General features: G+C 43.8%; 1 protein-coding gene across 5 annotated transcripts in view; it reads right to left on the bottom strand.

Moving 5' to 3' along the window:
* KCNS1 (potassium voltage-gated channel modifier subfamily S member 1) overlaps positions 1 to 21,254 on the bottom strand; it is a 71,541-nt gene that overhangs the window by 19,862 nt on the left and 30,425 nt on the right. For 3 of the 5 annotated variants that reach the window (XM_083618871.1, XM_083618869.1, XM_083618870.1), the window contains one exon: positions 13,376 to 14,955. In XM_083618871.1, the coding sequence (XP_083474997.1) occupies positions 14,521 to 14,955 (435 nt within the window). In that variant the 3' untranslated portion in view covers positions 13,376 to 14,520. Of the gene's footprint in view, positions 1 to 2,481; positions 5,554 to 13,375; positions 14,956 to 21,254 lie in introns of those variants that run through there. The other 2 variants (XR_014549188.1, XR_014549187.1) reach the window with 2 other exon arrangements.

The following is a 21,254-nucleotide window of genomic DNA, read 5'->3' as shown; positions in this document are numbered from 1 at the left end:
ACATGGGTGTGATGGGAGCAGGCTTAACAGCTTCTGGAGGAACCATCCCTGGCTTTAAAGCGTGTTTCCCTTAAGTGTTGAGTGAGTGTTGCCAGGAGTGAGTAGAGGCTGATCAAGAGTTTCTAGACAGAAAACATTTCAGAATCAGTCTAGGCTCATCCAGCTGTTCTCTCCAGGATTCAGTTTGCATCTTTCAGCACAAGGTTTCCCAAACTTGGGTCTCCAGCTGTTTTAGGACTACAACTCCCATCATCCCTAGCTATCAGGACCAGTGATCAGGAATGATGGGAACTGTAGTCTGAAAAACAGCTGGAGACCTAAGTTTGGGAAGCCCTGTGATCTTTGGATGAAGGGCGGTCTGCAAATTTAATTAATTATATGCCATTTCTATGCTTGTTTCTCTCCTACACACATACACATACTGATTGCTTGGAGAACTTAATTGCAAAATTCCAATTTTGAAGGATGGTTGTGTTTCTATTCTTCTATTGTTCCAGAAAGTACACATTTGATAGATTTTCCTTTAAATGCAAACTGAATCAAATCTCCTCCACCCCTGGTCCTCCCTCTCTCATGGATATATGAAGATGCCTTATTGACAAAAAGTGTGAGTTTTAATGGAGAACAGTCAGTATTGCAGGAGATATGCCAGCTTCCACATTTAATAAGCACAGGGGGTGGGGTGGGGGGAATTTCACTTTCAAGAAATCAGTTCCTCTAACCAGAGGCATTTTCTGTTCCTTTGACAGTTTCTTGGTAGGAAGTTACTTGTATCGTGCTTTGCAGAGCCCCTGTAGGGGATAAAGGATAGACTGGCATTGATGATTGAATCTCCTCTGTCAAGTTAGAATCTCCTGGACCTATGGATTTTAATTCCCACAATGCCTAAAAGGCATCCATTTTTAATAACGGCAAAGAAACCGGTGCCAGAAGGGATATATTTCTTATTTGTGTTTATTAGTATTGAGACTTTCATGACAGATGCTGAAATTGCATTCCATTTAATATCAAGAGGAGGAATGTTCTGTAACTTAAAAGAGAGCACCTTCCTTTGAGGTGATCAGCAGAAAGTGAGCTCATTCATCTACCAAATACTATGAGTTTCACTGAGGGTAGACAGCTTCTGTTCTCTTCCTCATGCCTACAAAAGTCATACCAACACTGGGTTGCCAACTTTTCAAACTGCCCCTGCAGCTACGCTTTTGGAGCTGGTTTGATCTGTGGCGAGTATTAGAAATCACCCCAGAATTGGCCCTACTAAACATCTTCCAAGACAACAATGCCCACTTACACCACAAAGAACTCATAAACCACCTACTCTCAGCAGCCAGAAACATCATAACCAGACACTGGAGAGACCTGTCAGGAGTAAACATGGACCAATGGTACCAAATAGTATGGGAAACAGCCCTACTAGAAAAATTAACCAGCAAACTGAAACTGACACAAATAGAAGAAGACGCCTTCACCCCGGTATGGCTCCCCTTTATCACATACACAACCCAACAAGACAACAACAAAAATCCACCAACAAAATACAAATCAATAAGGCTAACCTGATCCAAAACACACACACACACACCACTCACACATGAAAACAAAGACCATCACAGCCAACCACAAATGAACAGCCACACCCTAGGCAAACCCCAACCTCTCCCACCACCGAAGGAACACAAGTGAGCAGCAGAGAACCTGCACAAGCAACGCTGGCACGAAACCCCACATATATTAAGTAAAATAGAAACATCGCCACCCAACCCCGACCCCACTCACATTCCCCCCCTCCACCTCCTTCCCCTTTTCTTCCTAATGTCTCAACAAATGAAACCGATTTGTTTAAAAAAAAGTTACATAAAAAATATATTGCGCATACCTTTGTAAATCAAGAAAATCTTTAATAAAAATACATTTTAAAAAAACTAGAAGAGGGTTAAATCTTATCTTGATGCTGCTTAAAAAAAACCCTTCATTTGTTAATTTCTACAGACCAAAGAACTGCTAGAGGCTGTGAGGGGGGTCTGGCCCCACCAACCTGTCGAAGTAGCCTTTGTGGGCAGGGGGAGGTCAGGATCTAAACCACTGGCTGGATCCAGTTCCCCAGCCCTGGTTAAAAGAAGAAGCAGCCTCCTCCAGTTAAATGGTAAAGCCAAGTTCAGCAAGTTCAAGGGTAACCCTTGGAACTGTTGGCCAATGGCCATCTAGACCTGGCATTGCAGCTTTAAAATTGTACCACATTGCGAACTGACTTAATTTGCAGTTCCTAAAACAATACATGGACTCAAATGTAGCTACCCTTTGGAATTTACCCTTCTCCACTAATTCTATTATTAGGATTTAAAATAAAGTGAACTGGTTATTTAACTGGCTAGAATTACGCCACATCCAGCTGTTTCAGCATTTTGTATTTAAATATAGTGCTTCTAATTTTAGGTTGAGATAGCTGGTTCCCACAGGCTGGAACTAAATGCAGTCGGATGAGTTATTTCTTTAAAAGAATGGAAGTGAGGGTCACAAACGACTGGGTATTTCCTTCCACTCCTTGTTCTGACAGTTCAAATCACTATTTTATTCTATTTTTAAGGGTGTCCAAGTGCAGTGGAGGACAGAACTCCCATCGACAGATGAGAGCTGTAGTTCTGCAACATGTGGAGGACCACTTTTGACCTAAGTAGACTTGGAGATGAATAATGCTTCCTTAGGGCAAGAGGCACTGTTGTCCATATTATAATGGCAGGCTCACTTACATAAACCTTGACCTAAAAAGGAAATAAGACCAGAGTGCTTACAGCAGGGATGGGGCCCTCCAGATGTTTAATTACAGCTCTCATTATACCTGACATCTTGCTGGCTGGGTCTGAGGCCAGCAGATCCCCATAATAGACCACCATCCAAATACGGCTGCAATCCTAATCACACTTTTTTGGGACTATGCCTTCCTAAACTCAACAGGACTTCTTCTGCCTAAATATGCATATGATTGCTCTGTAAGTCTGTTCTCTCCTCCACTGTGGACATCAGCCCAGGTTTTTCTCCCTTCCCTTCCCTCGTCCACACTCTTTCGCCCTCAACATTCGGCTTGATGGAGGGTTTTGGAGAACTCAAAATCTTGCACATAGTTTTGTGACATTTTGGGTGGTCTGAACGAAAGAACTGCACAATGGGGTTTTGAAATGCTTCCAACATGCCAACCAACAGAACTTCCTAAGCTTTCCCAGTGTAAAAGTGGAGACGAACAAGAAAATGATATCCGATGATGGGTCACTAAGATCTTTAATAAAATATACCATATGCATCCCATGCATAAATATAAAATTACTATTGTACATGCTTTTTGATGATCTTGTTGCATAACAGTTTTCCTTAGCATATTTAACTGGCATCTAATATCAAGTACATTTTGCTACCGGACGATATTGAGGAGCAAATGGTTACTCCTGTATTCAAGTATCTGTAGCATCCTTCTTCAGCAATTTCATCTCACAACAATGAGCAAAGTCTGGACCATGAATGACCCCATTTGCTTCTTAAGAATGGAAGACGATGGCTCTGATGTTCATGGCTAATGTATTCATGTCCATCATTGTGTTTCTCTTGGAGCCAGCATGAGGTGTGATCTGATGTATTGCGCTGTAGTCTCTTGGCTTGAAAGGAATGGGGCAAAACAACTGGTTTCAAGTCTTTCTTCAAAACCGAGCTACACGAAAGGTGGTTAAACACTTTACACATACAGACATTTTTTAAGTGCCCAGTTCCCTATTTAGGTCAGTAGGGTTGGTGTTTCTACAGGTAGGAATAGGCATTTGCACGTACATTAAGCAAAACATGAATTCAGAAACTTTACACACCATCTTACGAACATGTATGATGACCAGGGGCCTATGCTATTGGCTCATCTCTATGCTCTGAAATCTTTTGTGGCTGCTTTGAACAATCTGGGCCTTCAGGATCAAAGTAGACACAGTATCAAATGTGTATTTACATTTGAACAGCACGTTCTAGAAAATGCAAAAAGTTGCTGTGAGGTTGGGAGACAGGAGTTTAACACTTTCTTTGGAAAGTTCAAAATGGCTCCTTTCAAAGCTGCAAATTCCTTTAGAATGAAAGTTATTATTATTATTATTAATTCTGTTTTCTATACTGCCTTCCATCTGAGGATCACAGGGTGACTGACAATATAAAAACACCAAATTGGTGCCCATGGGAGCTTTCTTCCCAATACAAACAGCAGCTTCAGGGGAGCAATTTTAACATGCATGCTGCAAAGAAACGTTTGATACTGAATCTAGTTTGGACCTAAGGCATCCTTTGAGGAGATTTCACTCACTCACTCACACCTACACACACACACACACACACGGCCACACAGGACTTGATCAGCCATCACTGATCAAATGCTACACAGGGAGCATTGTTCAGCGCTGCACCACCACTGGAAGAAACTGAAGAAAAGTTAAAAAGCAGAAGACATGTCTGCTTATTTACTATCCATTTCATTTCCTCCCAGATGCTCAGATCACAATGCTTTTCTAAGGGGACAGTTCACGTGTCTAGTTGATGCACACTCATGAGTGATTCGATTTCACTTTCTTGGTTACACACAGAGAGAAAAACAAAAAATAAACTGAGGCTGCAGTCTTAAACCTACTTACCAAATGAGCAAGCCCCAGTGAATTCAATTCAGACTTACTTCTAGTAGCCCAATGGTTAGGATTGTGCTGTTGGCATGCTGTCATTTTTATTAAAGTGAAAATGGGGTGTGGGGACAGAAACAAGCAGCAAAAAACATCAGAGGCAACAACACAATTACACAACCCTGGTTCTTTAGTTATTGCAAAAGATAGCACTCATTTCTGTTATGGAAGAGGGGCACCCGACAAAAATTATTAGCAGAAACCTCCGTATAAAGAATGACGAAAAGCCACACAGGAAACATCAACTTGTTTTTTACTTACATTTAAATCTTGCCTTGCTTTCTTACTCAGAGCTGAATTAGCTTCACAAACTCTCCCTTAAGTTGCAGCGAGAGCTGGTGACTTACCAAAAACACCCGCCAAGTTTAATATCTGAAAGGAATTTAAGTCTGGATCCAACTTCCCCTGCCATTCTAGCTACTATAGTGCCATGTACACAGCTAAAATGGATTCAATGTGGTTGCAATACTATGTATTTGCTAGGGTACGTCCCTTTGAATTCACTGAGGCTTGCTTCCACACAAACATGCATCATGGCTGGGTTGTAAATAATTTCTGTTTTGGAAAAGGATGGTGTTGAACCTAAATTCTGATTTTAAATAAAAGGACTGGGAGGAGAGTACAGAAAGGACCTTCTTGCATATGCTATCCTGCCTTCTCCAGAGAAGCTCACCTGTTGCTGATATTAACAAATTTTCTGCACCAGGCGAAAACCTTTCTAGTTCCCCTTCTAACATCTGCAAGTTTTAATCTTATTATCGTTTCTGTTTTATAACTTGCCTTTTGTGGTTTTACAATGTAATGCTTTCTCCCTCATAAACCACCTCAGAAAGATTTATTGAAGGCCGTCATATAAATTCTGAAAATAAGCAAAATAAAGTCAGAGCAGGGGACAGATTTGTCTGACTGTCAGATGAGATATAATGGCCAGTTTGCTAGCTAGCTGCAAATTGGACCAGACAAATGCCGAATTAAGTAAGATTCTTTCAGGTCTCTAATGATTGTGCTCATACCAATGGATGTTTGGCTCTGAATCACTCCAATTCAGTCCATTCTCCCCATGTGGTCCTTTCAGGTTGAATTTTTCATCTCAGCAGTAAGAATATTTGTAAACATTTCATAGCATCACATAAGCTAAGTTAAGGGGCAGTGTTTTGGTCTCTAATGTTTTAAAAACCTGTGCCATCGTCGCAACCCAGTCACTGATAAGGGACAGCTCACTAACTCAATTGGCTTAAGCACGCCTAACCGTGTTTAAGCCACAGATAGGTAGCCGTGTTGGTCTGCCATAGTCAAAACAAAATTTTTTTTCCTTCCAGTAGCACCTTAAAGACCAACTAAGTTAGTTCTTGGTATGAGCTTTCGTGTGCAGAAGTGTGCATGCACACGAAAGCTCATACCAAGAACTAACTTAGTTGGTCTTTAAGGTGCTACTGGAAGGAAAAATTTTTTCGTGTTTAAGCCTTAATCATAATCATGTGCACAGAACTGAATATTTGCTATTCCGCAAATATTATCAGTTCTCTCTCTCCCACTTCTGATTACCCAGCAAACCCAGATAAAGGACGTATGTGGTCCTCTTTGTTCAATTACGCCAAAGGTGAACTGCTTGCATTTGTTCATGAAAACGCAGCCTTGGCGCTCAAAGCTCTTATGCTGATGGAAGGAGAGGAACTAAAGCAATTTTCATCATTATAAAGAAGAATGGCAATGGCATTCTGAACTCCAGCTTGCCCTGATCGGTTCTAATCTTGGAAGAGGAAGGCTCCGAGATCATTAGATCAGCCCTCAGTTATCAATATTGCAGCTTAATGCAGTTTTTGGCAACTCAGGCAACACAGAACTCAGGCAACACAGAAGCTTGAATTCCTCTTGACTTTTCTCACCTCTTCCCTCTTCTTAGCACTCACAGCTCTGGGAGGCAGATACATTAGCTTGCCTGCTCATGACGCCTGCTGATCTGGGGAGGCCACTCATTGGAAACCACTGAGATTTCCTCCCCACCTTTGTTTTGTTAAAGGGTAGACCAGCCTTTCCCAACCTGGTGCACTCCAGATGTCTTGGACTATGACTCCCATCAGCTCTCGCCAGCGCAGCTGTGCAGTATGTTGTCTGTGGCTGATGGGAATTCTAGAGACAAACATCTGGAATGCATCAACTTAGGGAAGGAAGGGGTAGACAGAAAGTCACATCTTTGAATGTGTGCATTTGACTGCATCACAGCCCCGTCACAGGAATTGCCAATCACACACTATTGTCACTTGATGGAACCCTGAGCATAAGAAGAGATCTGCCGGATTAGACCAAGAGGTCCAACTAAAACAGGGTCCTATTTCCCACTGTAACTAGTCAGGAGCCTCTGAGAAGCCCACAAACAGCAGATTTTCTAGTTGGTGGCAGGCAATAATCAAGCTTTAATAGAGCATCAAGTCCATTGACCTCAGTATTGTCTACACTGACTGGCAGCAGCTCTTCTAGAAGGCAGTGGAAGACAGAAGTGCCTGGCGTGCTCTGGTCAATGGGGTCACGAAGAGTCGAACACGACTAAACAACAATAACAATTTTGAGGAACAAGGGCCTAAGGGTTTAAGGCATTCATTTGTTATGGGCAGGGGTGAGAGACCTGTGGCCGCCTCAGATGTTGCAGGACTACAACTCCCATCAGCCGCAGCCAGCATGGCCAGTGGTCAGTCAGGGATGGTGGGAGTTGTAGTCCATCAACATGTGGAGGGCCAAAAATTCCTCATCACTGGTTTAGGGAAGGAAAGCTTCCAGGATTGCCTACAGGTGCAAACTAATGACAAAGAGCATGCCATCTTTGCTGTCCAGAGGCAACTTACTTTACCCCAATGCATATATAAGCATTTGCTTCGGGAGCTAAAAGGAAAAGCAAGAAGTGGTGTACCTTTCGCTTGGAGGGGACAGGCTTCCTCCTCTACAATGATCAATATTGTCACAGTCCCCTGCATTGTCTTTCCACATCCAACCTTTTCTTTCTTTGTTCAGCCTTGCAAGTGATTTCACAACAGTTACTACCCCATAAAAAAGTGTTGCTGCCTAGTTTCATTTGTAGCACTTCAGCAGAAGTAGAGAAAAAGACAATAAACCAACCCTTTCCCATTTACCAAAGCATCTCTTGGCTGGTTGCCTGGAGACCATTTTTAATTGCTATAGGCAACGAGGCAAGTGCCTGTTTCAAAGGACTGCTTTTGTGCTGTTGGAGGAGGAGACGGATAAGCAGAATCACTTCTACTACTACAGAGCTCTGCTGCTGAATCGGGACAACAGAAACTTCCTTAGTTATCGTAAGTTGAGTTCATGGCTGTTTACTTTTTGATGCTGAAAGGCAAGTGATTGTGGCAGAAGAAGTTTGATTACAAAGCAATCGGCACTGGAGAGAGTTCTAGTTATATTGAGGTCAAGCAGCATAGCTCTCCAAGCCAGGGCACTGAGCACACAACTAGACATGAAGTGGGAAATCAGTGATGATGGATCTTCCATTTTTAAAGTTAATAGTGGCTCCAGGGCCTCTTAAACGTGAAGTCAAACCAGCCATTTCCCAAAGTTATTATGGGTTCTTGGAGGGAAGATATACAAGTACGAAGTGGTACCCAAGTTAATAGTGAACCGAGAGTGGACAAGCTTTGTTATTAGATGCATTACGACTATGTTAATTGGGCAATTACAAAAGGCGTCCACTAAATTGCCTGCTTCGGAATCACTGAGCAGGGACTACGCAAGCCTTCTACTATTGGTGCCTGCTTTCTCTCAAGATGCTGTACACCAGAAATGCACTGGGGAGGGGGGGATACATAGCACGCTCACATCAATTGCTTCTCTGAAGCCATTTGGAGGATGTCTGAATTGGCCCCGATAGAGGAAGGGATTTCTAAGAAGAATGTACCAAATGAGCCAGCATTACAAACGGGCACTGAAAACCATTCCCGAGCCATTCCAGACAAAAACAGCCCAAGGCTCTGGCGAGTTGTGTTAATATGGATATAATTCAGCCAGGCTCGTGGAGGTGCTCAAGCCAGATGTAATAAACGGGGGTGGGGGTGGGGCTTTTATCTCTCAGCCGAAGGTGCTTTAAGAAGTTGGCTGTCTTCCTTACTGAGGCTGAGCAAATGAAAGGCAGAAGCCTGAGGCAAACAAAGCACTATGGACTTCTCCAGAGAGAGAAAATGAAGAGGTGTTTCCCCACTCTTTCCTCACACCCACCATGATTGGACTACACTACAGAACCCTGATCAAACTCCTGCTTTGTTTAATAACAGGAGGACATGTCTACAGTTTAGGCATGAAAGATCTACCAATGCCATTATATATAAAGCATACAGTAACTTCAAAAAACCTCATATGCTGACATAAGTAATGACCTTCGGCCTCAGGTTCCCAGATGTTGATGGACTACAACACCCATCATCCTTGACTATTGACTAAACTGGCTGAGGATGATGGGGGTTGTAGTCCAGCAACAGCCAGGGACCCAAGGTTGAAGAACACTGTGCTAGTTTGGGATAGTTCAAGCGATCTTGCTGTAGTCCACAGCATCTGAAGAGCAGCATGTTGCCTACCTCTGGTGTAAGAGACAGGGTCTTTCTGGTGGTGGTGCCCATAATCTGGAACAGGCACCTGGGAAAATTGGCTTTCAATAGACACCAAATGCTGTTTTAATGAAACACACCTTCCCTGGGTTCACATTTTTATGCTTTTAAGTTAAGATATGTCCAATGCTGATTTTGGTATCGATATTTGTGTTGCAGTTTTTGTGTTACGATGATGTTGTTGCTGTTGCTATTGTATATGTATTGTTCTTGCGAGCTGTCCTGAAGGAATTTTTAGGGAAATGCAATAAAAACACTATTTTTATCTCTCTCCCGCGCCTGCCCCCTTGCAATGCCTATGACAGCAGCCTCTCACATTGAATGCAATCGTCCTGTAGAAAGGACTCTATGAATTGAAAACAGAGATATTGTATGTACCTTTGTTATCCATGAAAATATTTCAATAAAAAAACAAATTAAAAAATATATATATTAAGCGTTGGCACTTTTGAGAACTAGTTTCTCCATTTTCCATTCTTTTTACAATTTGCATAAGGTAAGGTTACTAGATGTCCCTGTTTCTCGGGGACAGTCCCCGGATTTACACATCAGTCCCCATACAAAATCCACTGAAGTTGGAAAGTGTTCCCAGATTCATTGAAAAAAATCTGGTAACCTTAGCATAAGAGCCATTTCACATACGTGGCAGGGAACCTAGCTTCCTCAGCAAGTCTACAGTCGACAGGAATCAGACCCAATTCCAGCTGTATTGTATTGCATATTTCCAAATACTTATATTTTAAGGACTAGACCTATGTAACATGTGAGACTACCAGTAAGAGAAATGCTCAATAAGGGTGTGTTGGGTCGGTAGGTTTTTTCCTCTCGCCACATCTTGTGGTGATGTAACAACCAGAGGTTGTGTGGGGTAGAGAGAGAGTATAAATAATGGAAGGCAACACAGCAGGCATTCTTTGTCTTACGCTTCACAAAGTGGCATCTTAAACAGCCCGAGAGACTGTGTCAGGAAAGTAAATAGGAATTTGGCTTGTAATCTTCTAGAGGGTGCTAAAATGATATTAGCAAATAACTGGGGTGGGGGGGAGAACCCAATGTAATGCACACCCCTCTGTGTCAGAAAACAAACAAACTGCTTTAATTAAAATGAGATCCGGTAGTGTTAAGCTGATTTTTTTTTGGAAGACAGGGAAAAATAGCTTTATTCAAATGAGAAGCATCTAAGAATGAATGTACTTATACATGTTTTATGAAGTGCTGCCAGCTTAATGAGTAGGTTTTATATGCTTAGGTTTTATATGCATAGGAGGGGTTAAAGGTCTATGTCATGTGTGATATGTCTCTGAATGTGCATGTTATACACGGCATGCTTTACTTAATGTTACTTTTAAACATATTCCTCATCAGATCATTGTTCCACCTAGCTCAGTATGCTCTCACTGACTGGCAGCAGCTACGCGAGGTTTCAGAAAGGACTCTGTCCCAGTCTGAACAGGAGGTGGCAAGGCAATTTGCCCACAAAAAACACGGCCTGTTCCACTGAGCCAGGGAATTCTGGCATGTTCATTAAGCATTCTTTATTTATCAAAAAGAGCCGTAATTCTGGCGTTTCGAAAAAAAAGTGTGCAAAGACTCGCTTACATATTTATAAACGCACTGCATGTGTATTCCCCTCGGGAGTCATTCAGAAAAACCCAGAAGGGAGTTTGGGGTTTATTGTTAATAATAATTCAATTTATATCCCCCCCATGTTCCCCAAATAGCCCCGGGGGGTATAATAAGACTGACAAGGAATAACGGTGCCCCTTCATTTTTCAGGGGGGGATACATTTTGGCAGATGCAGTTTCTTCTTCTTCTGGGGGCATCAGCATATTTATTTCCTGGCTGCAACCCTTTAGGGAAGCACTGTCGCTCTTGGGCAGAACACCTGCTTGGCATGCAGAAGGTCCAGGTTCTATCCCCAGCCATCTCCACAGAGGGCTGGGAGAAAGCCTGAAATCCTGGGGCTCTGCTTGCTAGTCAATGTGAACAATGGCTAGATGGAACAATGGCTCGACTCTGTTGTCAGCAAGCTTCCTGTTCCCTTTGCCTACTTTAGAAAGAGACCTCAGGGATTAAGAGAGCAGCTGGCAGGCAGGCAGGAACACTGGAAGAAAGTTCCTCCAGCTGCCTAGCACACAGGGAGCCGCGCTATTTGCCATTCACAGGCTTTCTGGTTGCGTTGCATCAGCATCCCCTGGGGTGTTCGTGGAAGGCTGTGGTTTTTGCCGCCTGGAGTAGGCCCTGAGCTCCGCAGCCTGCTCATCCCATAATAGTGACATTTCATTATCATCACATGCCCACGCCAGCAGAAGAATTCCCACATGCTCGGTGCAAAGCTCGCTGCTGAAGGGAAACTCCGCTAAATTAATTTGAATCCACTAGGAAAAACACTTGTGGGCCCCTAATAATTCTCCATTTTTCTTTGAACAGAGACCAATGGTAGCGCATTGAGCAGTAGAACACAGAGAACAAGAGACACCACAGCAAGCTTGAGACATACAAGGTACAAAGCAATTGGACCAAAATGGAACTTGCGTGCCAAAAGACTGGCTTGCAAAACTGAACTGGCTTGCTAATTTGCCCAAGCATTGGTACCTGTGTAATCTATCATTGGCCCTGTAGCGTCCAGAGGAAAAACGTGTTAGCTGCTGCCGTGCATTCTGGGTGCAGCAAGTGTAAAGGATCAGGTTATTGGACCACAATCCTCACACCGCCCACTGTGAATTAACCCCAATTGAAACCAACAGGAATTCTCTAGTGGTTCAAGGTTTGCAGTGCTAATCAGAACCCCCCAGTTTTCCTCAGGTTCCCCTGCTGGATTCCATCCTGGAAAAGGGTCCTCCTCCCTTAAGATCTTGTTTAACTTTTCTCAGACACACAACTACGAAAGACAAAAACAAAACAAATGTCCGTGTCCACAAGTGGATCCTAAAACAACTTGGGGGCTTGCCATGCCAGAGTTATCTTTGGCAGAGCTCTTGTAAGTGTTAAGTCTACCTTGTAAGAGATGCTTCTGTTCTGATTAGCTTTAGAAACAGACCAGAGTAACTGCTGCCATTGATATTTTCAAAAGCGAAAGCTAGTCATTGCTTCTTCCTTCTCGTAGCCTTTGGTGAACCCAGAGATTCATTTGTTGTTTGCAACTAGCTCAGGCCAGGCTAATTGAACCTACCCAATGCCTCCTCTAGTCCATAGTCCATTTTCAGATTGTTACAAATGGTAAAGTGTGGCATTTTCCCACCCTGTGCTTTCTTGCTTAACCTTCGCCTCAAAGGAGAGTTCTGCGTTCTTGGAAGCTTGCTCATTATCTTGTGACATTTTCGTTGGCCCCAATGACAGTATTATGTTACTGCTGCTGTCTGAGCCTTATAATCATGTGTCAGGTGAAGTTATATAACACCTTGTGACCAATGAGAAGAAAACCCACTGCTATCCCCTTGCTATGGGCCATATTTTTTGCAGCTATATTTGCATGGGTGCTATGGCTGTCCTGTCATGAGTGTATGGAGCCTAGCTGAAAGCTTTCTTCCACCTCCTCCTCCACTGAGGCGAGGGATTCCCAATATGAGCAAAGTACTGGGAGAGAAACCATCATCAGAAATGAGGTAAACACATCTGCAGCTAAAACAAAAACCCCTTTAAGATAACCTGTGCCTATTCCAGCCATGTCTACACAGCAGTATCAGCAGCCACATTTACACCACACATTCAGAGGGCTGTGATACCCCTGCAAACTGTCATGGCTTCCCCTCAAGGAATTCTGGGAGCTGTAGTTTGTTAAGCGTGCTGAGAGTTGTAAGAAGGCCCCTATTCCTTTCACTAAGCTACAATTCTCAAGAGTTCCATGTGAAGAGGGATTGATTGTTAAAGCACTATGGGAATTGCAGCTCTCTAAGGGAAACATGAGCCTCCTAATAGTTCTCAGCACCCTTAACTACAGCTCCCAGAATTCCTTGGGGGAAGCCAGGGCTGCTTTAAGTGTACAGTGCAGATGAGGCCTAATTTAAAGCCATCTACTACTCCAACGGCTGACACTATTATTTTGTGACAGTTGAATTGTATCAGACATTTGCTTTAGTATCTTTTTTTTTTAATCTAATCTTTCAATTTCATTGGGCTTTGGGCACCAGTGCTGAGAAGGCAAGGGGAGTGGGTAGTTCCCTCTCCAATTTCTCAACAGTATACCATGCATAGTTGTAGAAAAAGCATCCATTTCATTTGAAAACATTAAGGGTTGGGGTGGAGAATTGGCCATGCAGCACTAAGTAGCAGCCCCACCCACCCTGTGATGTACTCCAACCCTTATTCAGCACATCAAGGTATCACAATTCTCTCACACCACCCTGTCCTGTTTTCCTTCATCAGCTTCAAATCTATTTAATTCTTCTGCATCCACTGATAAGTCTCCACTGTCTCTGTTCGACAGATATTTATCAAGGGAGCCATGAGGTTCTTTCTTCTATAAATCTCATAAGCCACAAACAACACTTTGTCACAGAAACTCAGGATAGACTTTGCAACTGTTATCTGGTCTCTTTGGCAACAGCTGAAGCAGAATCATAATCCGGTCTCCAGAGCACAGAAATTGGGGGGGGGGGGGAAATAATGTTGTGTATTGACAACTTGACGGACAGTGGAGAGCATTTGGTTGTATCTGAACTAAGGACATGGTGGTTGTTACTTGGATGGCTGCTGAATGCCTAAAATGAGAAAAAGAGCCTTTAAAAATGGTTGCGCCATTTGCCTATTATCTGCTAGGATTCTAGTCTTGCATTTCCAATCCAGCCAGGATGCCTTGCTCCCCTGCCTGTCGGTTATACCTGAGGGTTGCTAATAGCATTTTCCCTACTCACACACCCCTGCAAGGGCCTTAAATAGTGCTGATAATGGTAAAGCTACCCTCTTTTGCTGCTCTGGAGGGATGAGATATGGACTGCATCAAGAAGCATAGCAGTTTGGCCATTTGGCTCCAACGGTTCCTTGGTGGGTAGAGGATCGAGTCAGTCACAGTGTATAGCGTCTTGGGCAAAATACTGGAAATCCAGATGCATAAGGTGAGTTGGTACCTGCACTGGCTCAGCAGGCAAGTGATTCTGCAACAGGTCACTGATAACTAATAGGCCCAAGATGGCAGAGATATTTGCTCCTGCGACCATCGCACGAGCTCCTTGCCTGGAAGCCTGATGGCAGAATTGAAGTCCCTGATTCCCTGTCCGTCTCAATGGACTGGAAGTATGTTTCTGGTAAAGTCATCGTCTCTCTGGTAGGCCTCGCTGCAAAACTCTGACTCTTGGCTCGGGTAATTCTCAGAGTCCTCCGGTTCCTTCTTATCACTGTTCCGCACAGCGGCCTCGAGGGCCTTCTGCTGGCGGTAGAAGTGGGAGAACTTGTTGAAGATGATGGTGATGGGCAACGCCACGACCAAAATCCCGCCCAGAATGCAGCCGGAAGCCGCCAGCTTGCCGGCCACCGTCACTGGCACAACATCTCCGTAGCCGACGGTGGTCATGCTCACTGTCCCCCACCACCAGCAGGCGGGGATGGTATCAAAGCCAACATCTTCTTCCTTTTCAGCTGTGTAGGCCACTCCGGAGAACACGGACACCCCAACGGCCAAGTACAGGAGTAGGATTCCCACTTCTCTGTAGCTGTGCTGAAAAGGAGAATAGAAAAGATTGTGGGAATGGGCAGCAACAGCGTACAACTGAGAATAAAGAGATTCTTAGAGGGAAGGAAGGTCATGGGGACCTTCTTGGCTTTTCTGCTCCCTGAGGAGCTGGTTGGCTCCTTCCCCCCTCTTAAGACAGGGATATCCCTCTTTGTATCATGTGGGAACTCAGATAGCAAGTGTCACGAACCTACTTAGGGTGGAACTACAAGTTGCCTCAATCAATAGTCTTCTAATTCTGCACTTGCTAAGGGAGGGGTGGGGGAACTGTGGACTCCACCCACCATTAGCCCCAGGCAGCACACCCAGTGCTCAGTGATAATGGGAGACAGCTGCAGTCCAGCATCTGCCTGGGAGGGCATTGGAGCAGAAGAATCAGTGGACGGGAAGGGTTGTCATGGAATTCTACTCAATATTGATCCAGAGTAGATTCCAACGTATAGTTAGCTGAATTAAAACCTAAACACGTTGCAGGATTCTCAAAAAATAGACCAGAGGCAATTGTATTTCATCCAGCAGAGCTTTACTGCTACTGAAGGCAAATGAGCATAATGGTCACAAATCTAATACATTCAGGATTGGCACTGTCCGTAAGAAATCCAGTTGCAGCAGACTTCACTTAATATTACAATAACTTATAATAAAACTAAACCTTAACACTATATACAGAAGGAAAAGAGATAGAAAGAGAAAGTAATGTGTAAAAGATTATCTGGGAAAAGAGAATGTGTAAAAGATCATCTAGGAAAACATTGTTCTCAAATAAAACCCTTGATATGTTTCAACTAAATTTTGCAAAGTAAAGATCAAATAGATAAGATATATTATGTATTAGAAAGACAATAAGGAAAAACAACACAGTTGAAAAGAGAAAGAAAACAGAAGAAGCCGCACTGAGGTGGTGGGAAATCACTTGTGTAGAAATGTTGTTATTGTTTGGTTTTTATATGTGTACGATATATGTTAAAGAGTGAATGGAATGTGTATATGAATAACCAATTTAAAATTCAATACAAAATCAAGGAAGGAAGGAAGGAAGGAAGGAAGGAAGGAAGGAAGGAAGGAAGGAAGAAAGAAAGAAAGAAAGAAAGAAAGAAAGAAAGAAAGAAAGAAAGGAAGAAAAAGAAAGAAAGAAAGAAAGAAAGAAAGAAAGAAAGAAAGAAAAGGAAAACCCAGGCTCCTTCTGGCCTATTATTATAGTCAGCATGACCTTGACAGAAGAGATAAGAGAACCAGTTTAAACCAGCTGTACTCATCTTCTCTGAAGGAATAACCCAAACACCATGAACCTTCTGCTTGTTTCTTTCACACAGAGAAGCTTCCAGAACCCTCTTGAATTAATTAGAATAGGAAAGATCTCTACACATCAGATCAATACTTTCTGTACCAAGAAATGCAAACTAAGAAGGGTTTAGTACCCCTCCCACTGTTTTGTCCCTACGCACCTGCCCTGCATTAATGTTGAGTGAAACACAGACCCTGGGAATGCAGAGCTTGGGCTATCTCTAGTACCATTAAACCAACCAACCAACATCTTTCTTGGATGATTTTCAGAGCAGTGTGCAACACAGCGACATTATATTGATGCCTATGCCACAGCCTTGAAGCTGAGGCTCCAATACTTTGGCCACCTCATGAGAAGAGAAGACTCCCTGGAAAAGACCCTGATGTTGGGAAAGATGGTGGGCACAAGGAGAAGGGGACGACAGAGGACGAGATGGTTGGACAGTGTTCTCAAAGATACAAACATGAGTCTGACCAAACTGTGGGAGGCAGTGGAAGACAGGAATGCCTGGCATGCTCTGGTCCATGGGGTCACGAAGAGTCGGACATGACTAAACGACTAAACAACAACAACATGCCACAGCCAATACTTCTGCGATCATCATCTGAGGCCCTCCTTTGTGTGCCCCTTCCATGAGAACTGGCCTTTGCAGTTGTGACTTCCTGCTTGTAGAATACTCACCCCAGAGAAGCTCACCTGGTGCCATCATTATATATCTTTGTGTGCCAAAAAACAACTTTTTTTCCATCAGGCCTTTGGCTTTTAATGATCTATGGTCTTTTTCCATGGGTGAGATGTTTTAATTTTGCTTTTAAAAAACCCAGAATTGTCTTTAAGATTGCTTTTTAAAGCTGGCTTTAACATACATATGTGGTTGTTGCCTTAAAACATTGCAAGGTGCTTTAAGCTGCTATGGCAAAAAAAGCAACCAATAACTTTAATAAATACTCGTTAAAATACTAATAATATGACACTTAAAGAGCTTGCAATGCAGACACAGTTAGGTGTGCTCGCACTGTATCCAATTTGCAACCTCTTAATATTTCACAGCTGCAACATTTGAAATAGCTTGTTACAGGTTTGTTTTTTCTTGTACACTTGTGCAGCTCAGAATCATTATATTAAAATAATATGTTCTCATTTTCCCCACCCTCTCAATTCATAATGGGGTAGGGTGGGAGAGCCATTTGTACTGCAGAGAGACCAACTAAATTGCAAGCAGGTGACTTTTGCTGCCATTCGAACTGTTTGTAGAACGCCTCATTTTGCAGAATAATCCTACACCCATTTACCTGGGTGTAAACACCAGTGGCACTACGGTCTAAACCACAGAGCCTAGGGCTTGCCGATCAGAAGGTCAGTGGTTCGAATCCCTGCAACGGGGTGAGCTCCCATTGCTCGGTCCCAGCTCCTGCCAACCTAGCAGTTTGAAAGCACGTCAAAGTAGATAAATAGGTACCACTCTGGCGGGAAAGTAAACAGCACTTCCGTGCGCTGCTCTGGTCTGCCAGAAGCAGCTTAGTCATGCTGGCCACATGACCCGGACGCTGGCTCCCTCGGCCAATAAAGCGAGATGAGTGCCGCAACCCCAGAGTCGGCCACGACTGGACCTAACAGTCAGGGGTCCCTTTACCCTTTACCTTAAACCCTACTGAACTCAGTATGCCTTACTTCTGAGAGTCACTCCCAGGAGTGTGCTGAAGCTATTATTGACTGGTGAAATTCATGGCTCTCTTACTTTATGAAGGATTGAAGCCTTGGAAGGAGGTGCTAAAAACACATAAACACCCTTGCTCCCCAGTGTCACCAGCTTAATATCTGTTTATCTAGGGTCCAGGCGCCTTCCTGGATCAATATGCTTCTTAACAGCTCTCAGAATAAGAATCAAGATGCTCTGCTGACCACCACCCCTCCTGTGACTAATGCAAATTGAGCCTCAAGGGTCAGGCAGCCTTCGCTGCCCTTGGTGTTTCTCCAACTCCCAGCGCAGCTTCTCTGAAGGGCAAAACATGGAGCCATCAAGAATCTGCCTGGTGCTGCCGGCCTGCCTCTCAAGATGTAGACGGTGCTGGACTCCAGATTGGCACCACTGCCAGCCATATGTTGGGCAAGTCCCTGGTTTGCATTCACCCGAGACAAACACCCATCTGGTGTCTGCAATGTTTGGCAGGGAGGAGATTGATTTCCTGATGGCAAATAAATATCTGTCACTCTCCTCCCTTTCGCAGAGTGCAGAGCAGGGACTTGAAAAGGGGAGGGGGAGGCTCACGCAATGCCAGAAGACGTGTCTGCGTGTGGTGCCAACTCAGCCACAGGGAAGATCAAGGAGGTTGCTGGTGTGAGGGGCTTCAAGCAGGATTGGGTCTATGCAATTTTATAGAAGGGTAGATGGGCAAATAATAATAAAAAATCCCCAGTTGCTGAAACGCTTGTGACAGTAGAAGCTGCATTTTACCAAAGCTCCTCCTTTTTCCAAATTGGTTTTGGCAATCCTAGTGGATGACTATGTTGGCATAACAGAGAGGGGCAATATCCAGTGCCAAATCTCAGAGAAGGGGTCAAAATGGAGCATTTCCAGTTTCTGAGTCAAACTGGGACTGCCATACTTCTCTCTCTCTCTCTCTCTCTCTCTCTCTCTCTCTCTCTCTCTCTCTCACACACACACACACACACACACACACACACCTTTCAATTATGTGTGTTAATATTTTTATAATGGGTTTTTTATACTTGTAAACTGCTTAGAAGCCACCTTGGCAATTAAGCGGTACATGAATTAATAAATAATAATTATATCCAGCTAATGAATCCTAACAGTGCAAGGATTGACACTTGCGCAACAGAACTTACCCCACTCCTCCCACCACAATTGGTTTGGCAAACTTGAAGAGGGCATGGAAGCTCCATTGTGCAAGTGTAAATCATTGTGCTGCCAGGATGTATCTGATTGATCCCGCCTAATAATAATAAAACACCAAAACATCAATGTCAACAGTCTTTAACTTGCAGAAATGTATCAGATGAAGTTCTCCTTTTTAGAGACATGATTATAGGCATGACTGAAGCCTTGTCAGTTAGCAAACCTACCCTCTTGGATAGCAAAAGATATTTCAGGGATGGACAGGGGGGGGCTGCTCATTCAACTAAGCAGTTCCACTGGTTCCCTCTAGCATAGCAGGGCTTACCCCCTGCTCTCCCCCCCCCATCAGCTCTGGGGAGTTGGGGGGGGGAAGGCAGCTCCCTTAAACTACAGCTCCCAGAATTCTTTAGGGAGAGCCATGACTGTTTAAAGTGGCATCATAGTGCTTTAAAAATATGGTACAAATGTGGTCAAGGTTGAAGGGTGGCCACAGGGTGGGCAGCCTTAAAATGTTTCCTGTGGGCATCTCTTGTGAAGGGCAAGAGTCCTCCCCTCTCAATCCTCAGGCAGGATCTTTGAGAACTCAAATCCGCTCGTCAAAGGCCTTTATATGTTGGCAATTCTCCTCCAGCACACCCTTCTTATGTCTTCAAAATGGAGCCGAAGAAATGGATTATGCTGCTTAGTATTTGCTCTACGGCACAGGGAAGGATCACAACCGACCGGCTGACTACAGCTGGAACTGCTGCTTACACTGAATGACCCATGTGTCGCTGTCAAAAGATGACGAGTCCATCCGTCAACGTCAGGGACGCGTGTTTTTCGCTCAGGCGTGTCAGGTGGGGGAATGGAAGTCCCTCTTGCCATCGCCAAGCAGAAGAAGCAGCGAGGAGGACTAACCCAGAGTCATGTGACATGAGCAGAACAAGATCTGTCAGAGCCGGTTATTTATAGGCAGGGACACAATTGACAGACAGGCTGGGACAACAGCATAGTGACAGTCAGACTCAAAATGAAACTGTCAAAATAGAGAGAGAGGGGGGGCAGCTGATCCAAGTGCAACCCAGCTAGAAATGTGGAGCAACCAAAGATGCTGTGTGTGTGTGAATGAGTGGGGGAGCAGAGAGCGTGAAAATGTTGGGGGAGAAAACTAAGTTAGGGAATAAGAACTTCATCCTACCAGCAAGGAAGGTGGTAGCTCATAAAAAGGAAAAACTAGACAAAGATATCTGGGTGAAATTTACACTTGGAGATAATGGGTCCCAGGTTTCTGGATCAATAACACATTTTCATCTTCTTATAGCAGCCATTACTTTTACTTCTGGCCTCTCACTTTGCTGGCTGCGTGAGCAGGGGAGGCAGCGGGGAGAAGCAATAAAACAAACTATGCTTACAGCACAAAGCAGTGATGAGAAATATACTTCCAAACAGGAGCTCCACTTACACTGTGTCTCCTCCTTGTTGCACCATCACTACCCTCCTGTTCCTTGGTCCCAATGTCCCAAAATAGGCGGTTTCCTGCTTCCAGCGCTCATGCTTGATTTGCATCAAGGCCTTCCTTAAGAACTAGGGTCGAACTTGGTCAGGTACAGTATGTTACATTTGACCACTAAATATAAAATACCCCCAGGGTGGATGACCCGGATATACAACAATGAAGTAAACTTCAAGATAAAACACTGAATAAAACTGGAAGCAGGTAAACCTTTCAGAAACAGCAGTGCTCCCTCTGGGTGTGTTCATTTCATGCCTAAATGACAGCAATATAAGCATTCTCCTCCATGGGGAGAGAACTTCATAACCAGGTTACTGCAACCAAGAAGGGATGATCAAGGGTCTGGAAACCAAGCCTTATGAGAAACCGTTGAGGGAGGTGGATATGTTAAGCCTGGATTAGAGGTCCCTACCTGAGAAGAATGGAAAACCAAGCTGATGGACTATGCGGAGATGGCAAAGCTGACTGGAAAACTCAGAAACCAAGAGGATAAAAACTTTATAAAAGAATGGGGAAATTTATAAGTTACCTAGGAGACCATTGTAAGTAGATGGAAACAAGAACAGGATTTTGACTAACTTGTGGTGTAAAAAAATACTATGGACAATATGGTTTGATATAAAAATTGGAGTACGCACAAATAT

The sequence above is a fragment of the Podarcis filfolensis genome, assembly GCF_964270895.1.
Source record: "Podarcis filfolensis genome assembly, chromosome: 6".
In the NCBI taxonomy this organism is placed as follows: Eukaryota; Metazoa; Chordata; class Lepidosauria; order Squamata; family Lacertidae; genus Podarcis; species Podarcis filfolensis.
The sequence above is the reverse complement of the archived record's forward strand: the minus strand, read 5'-3'. Positions and strand labels throughout refer to the sequence as shown.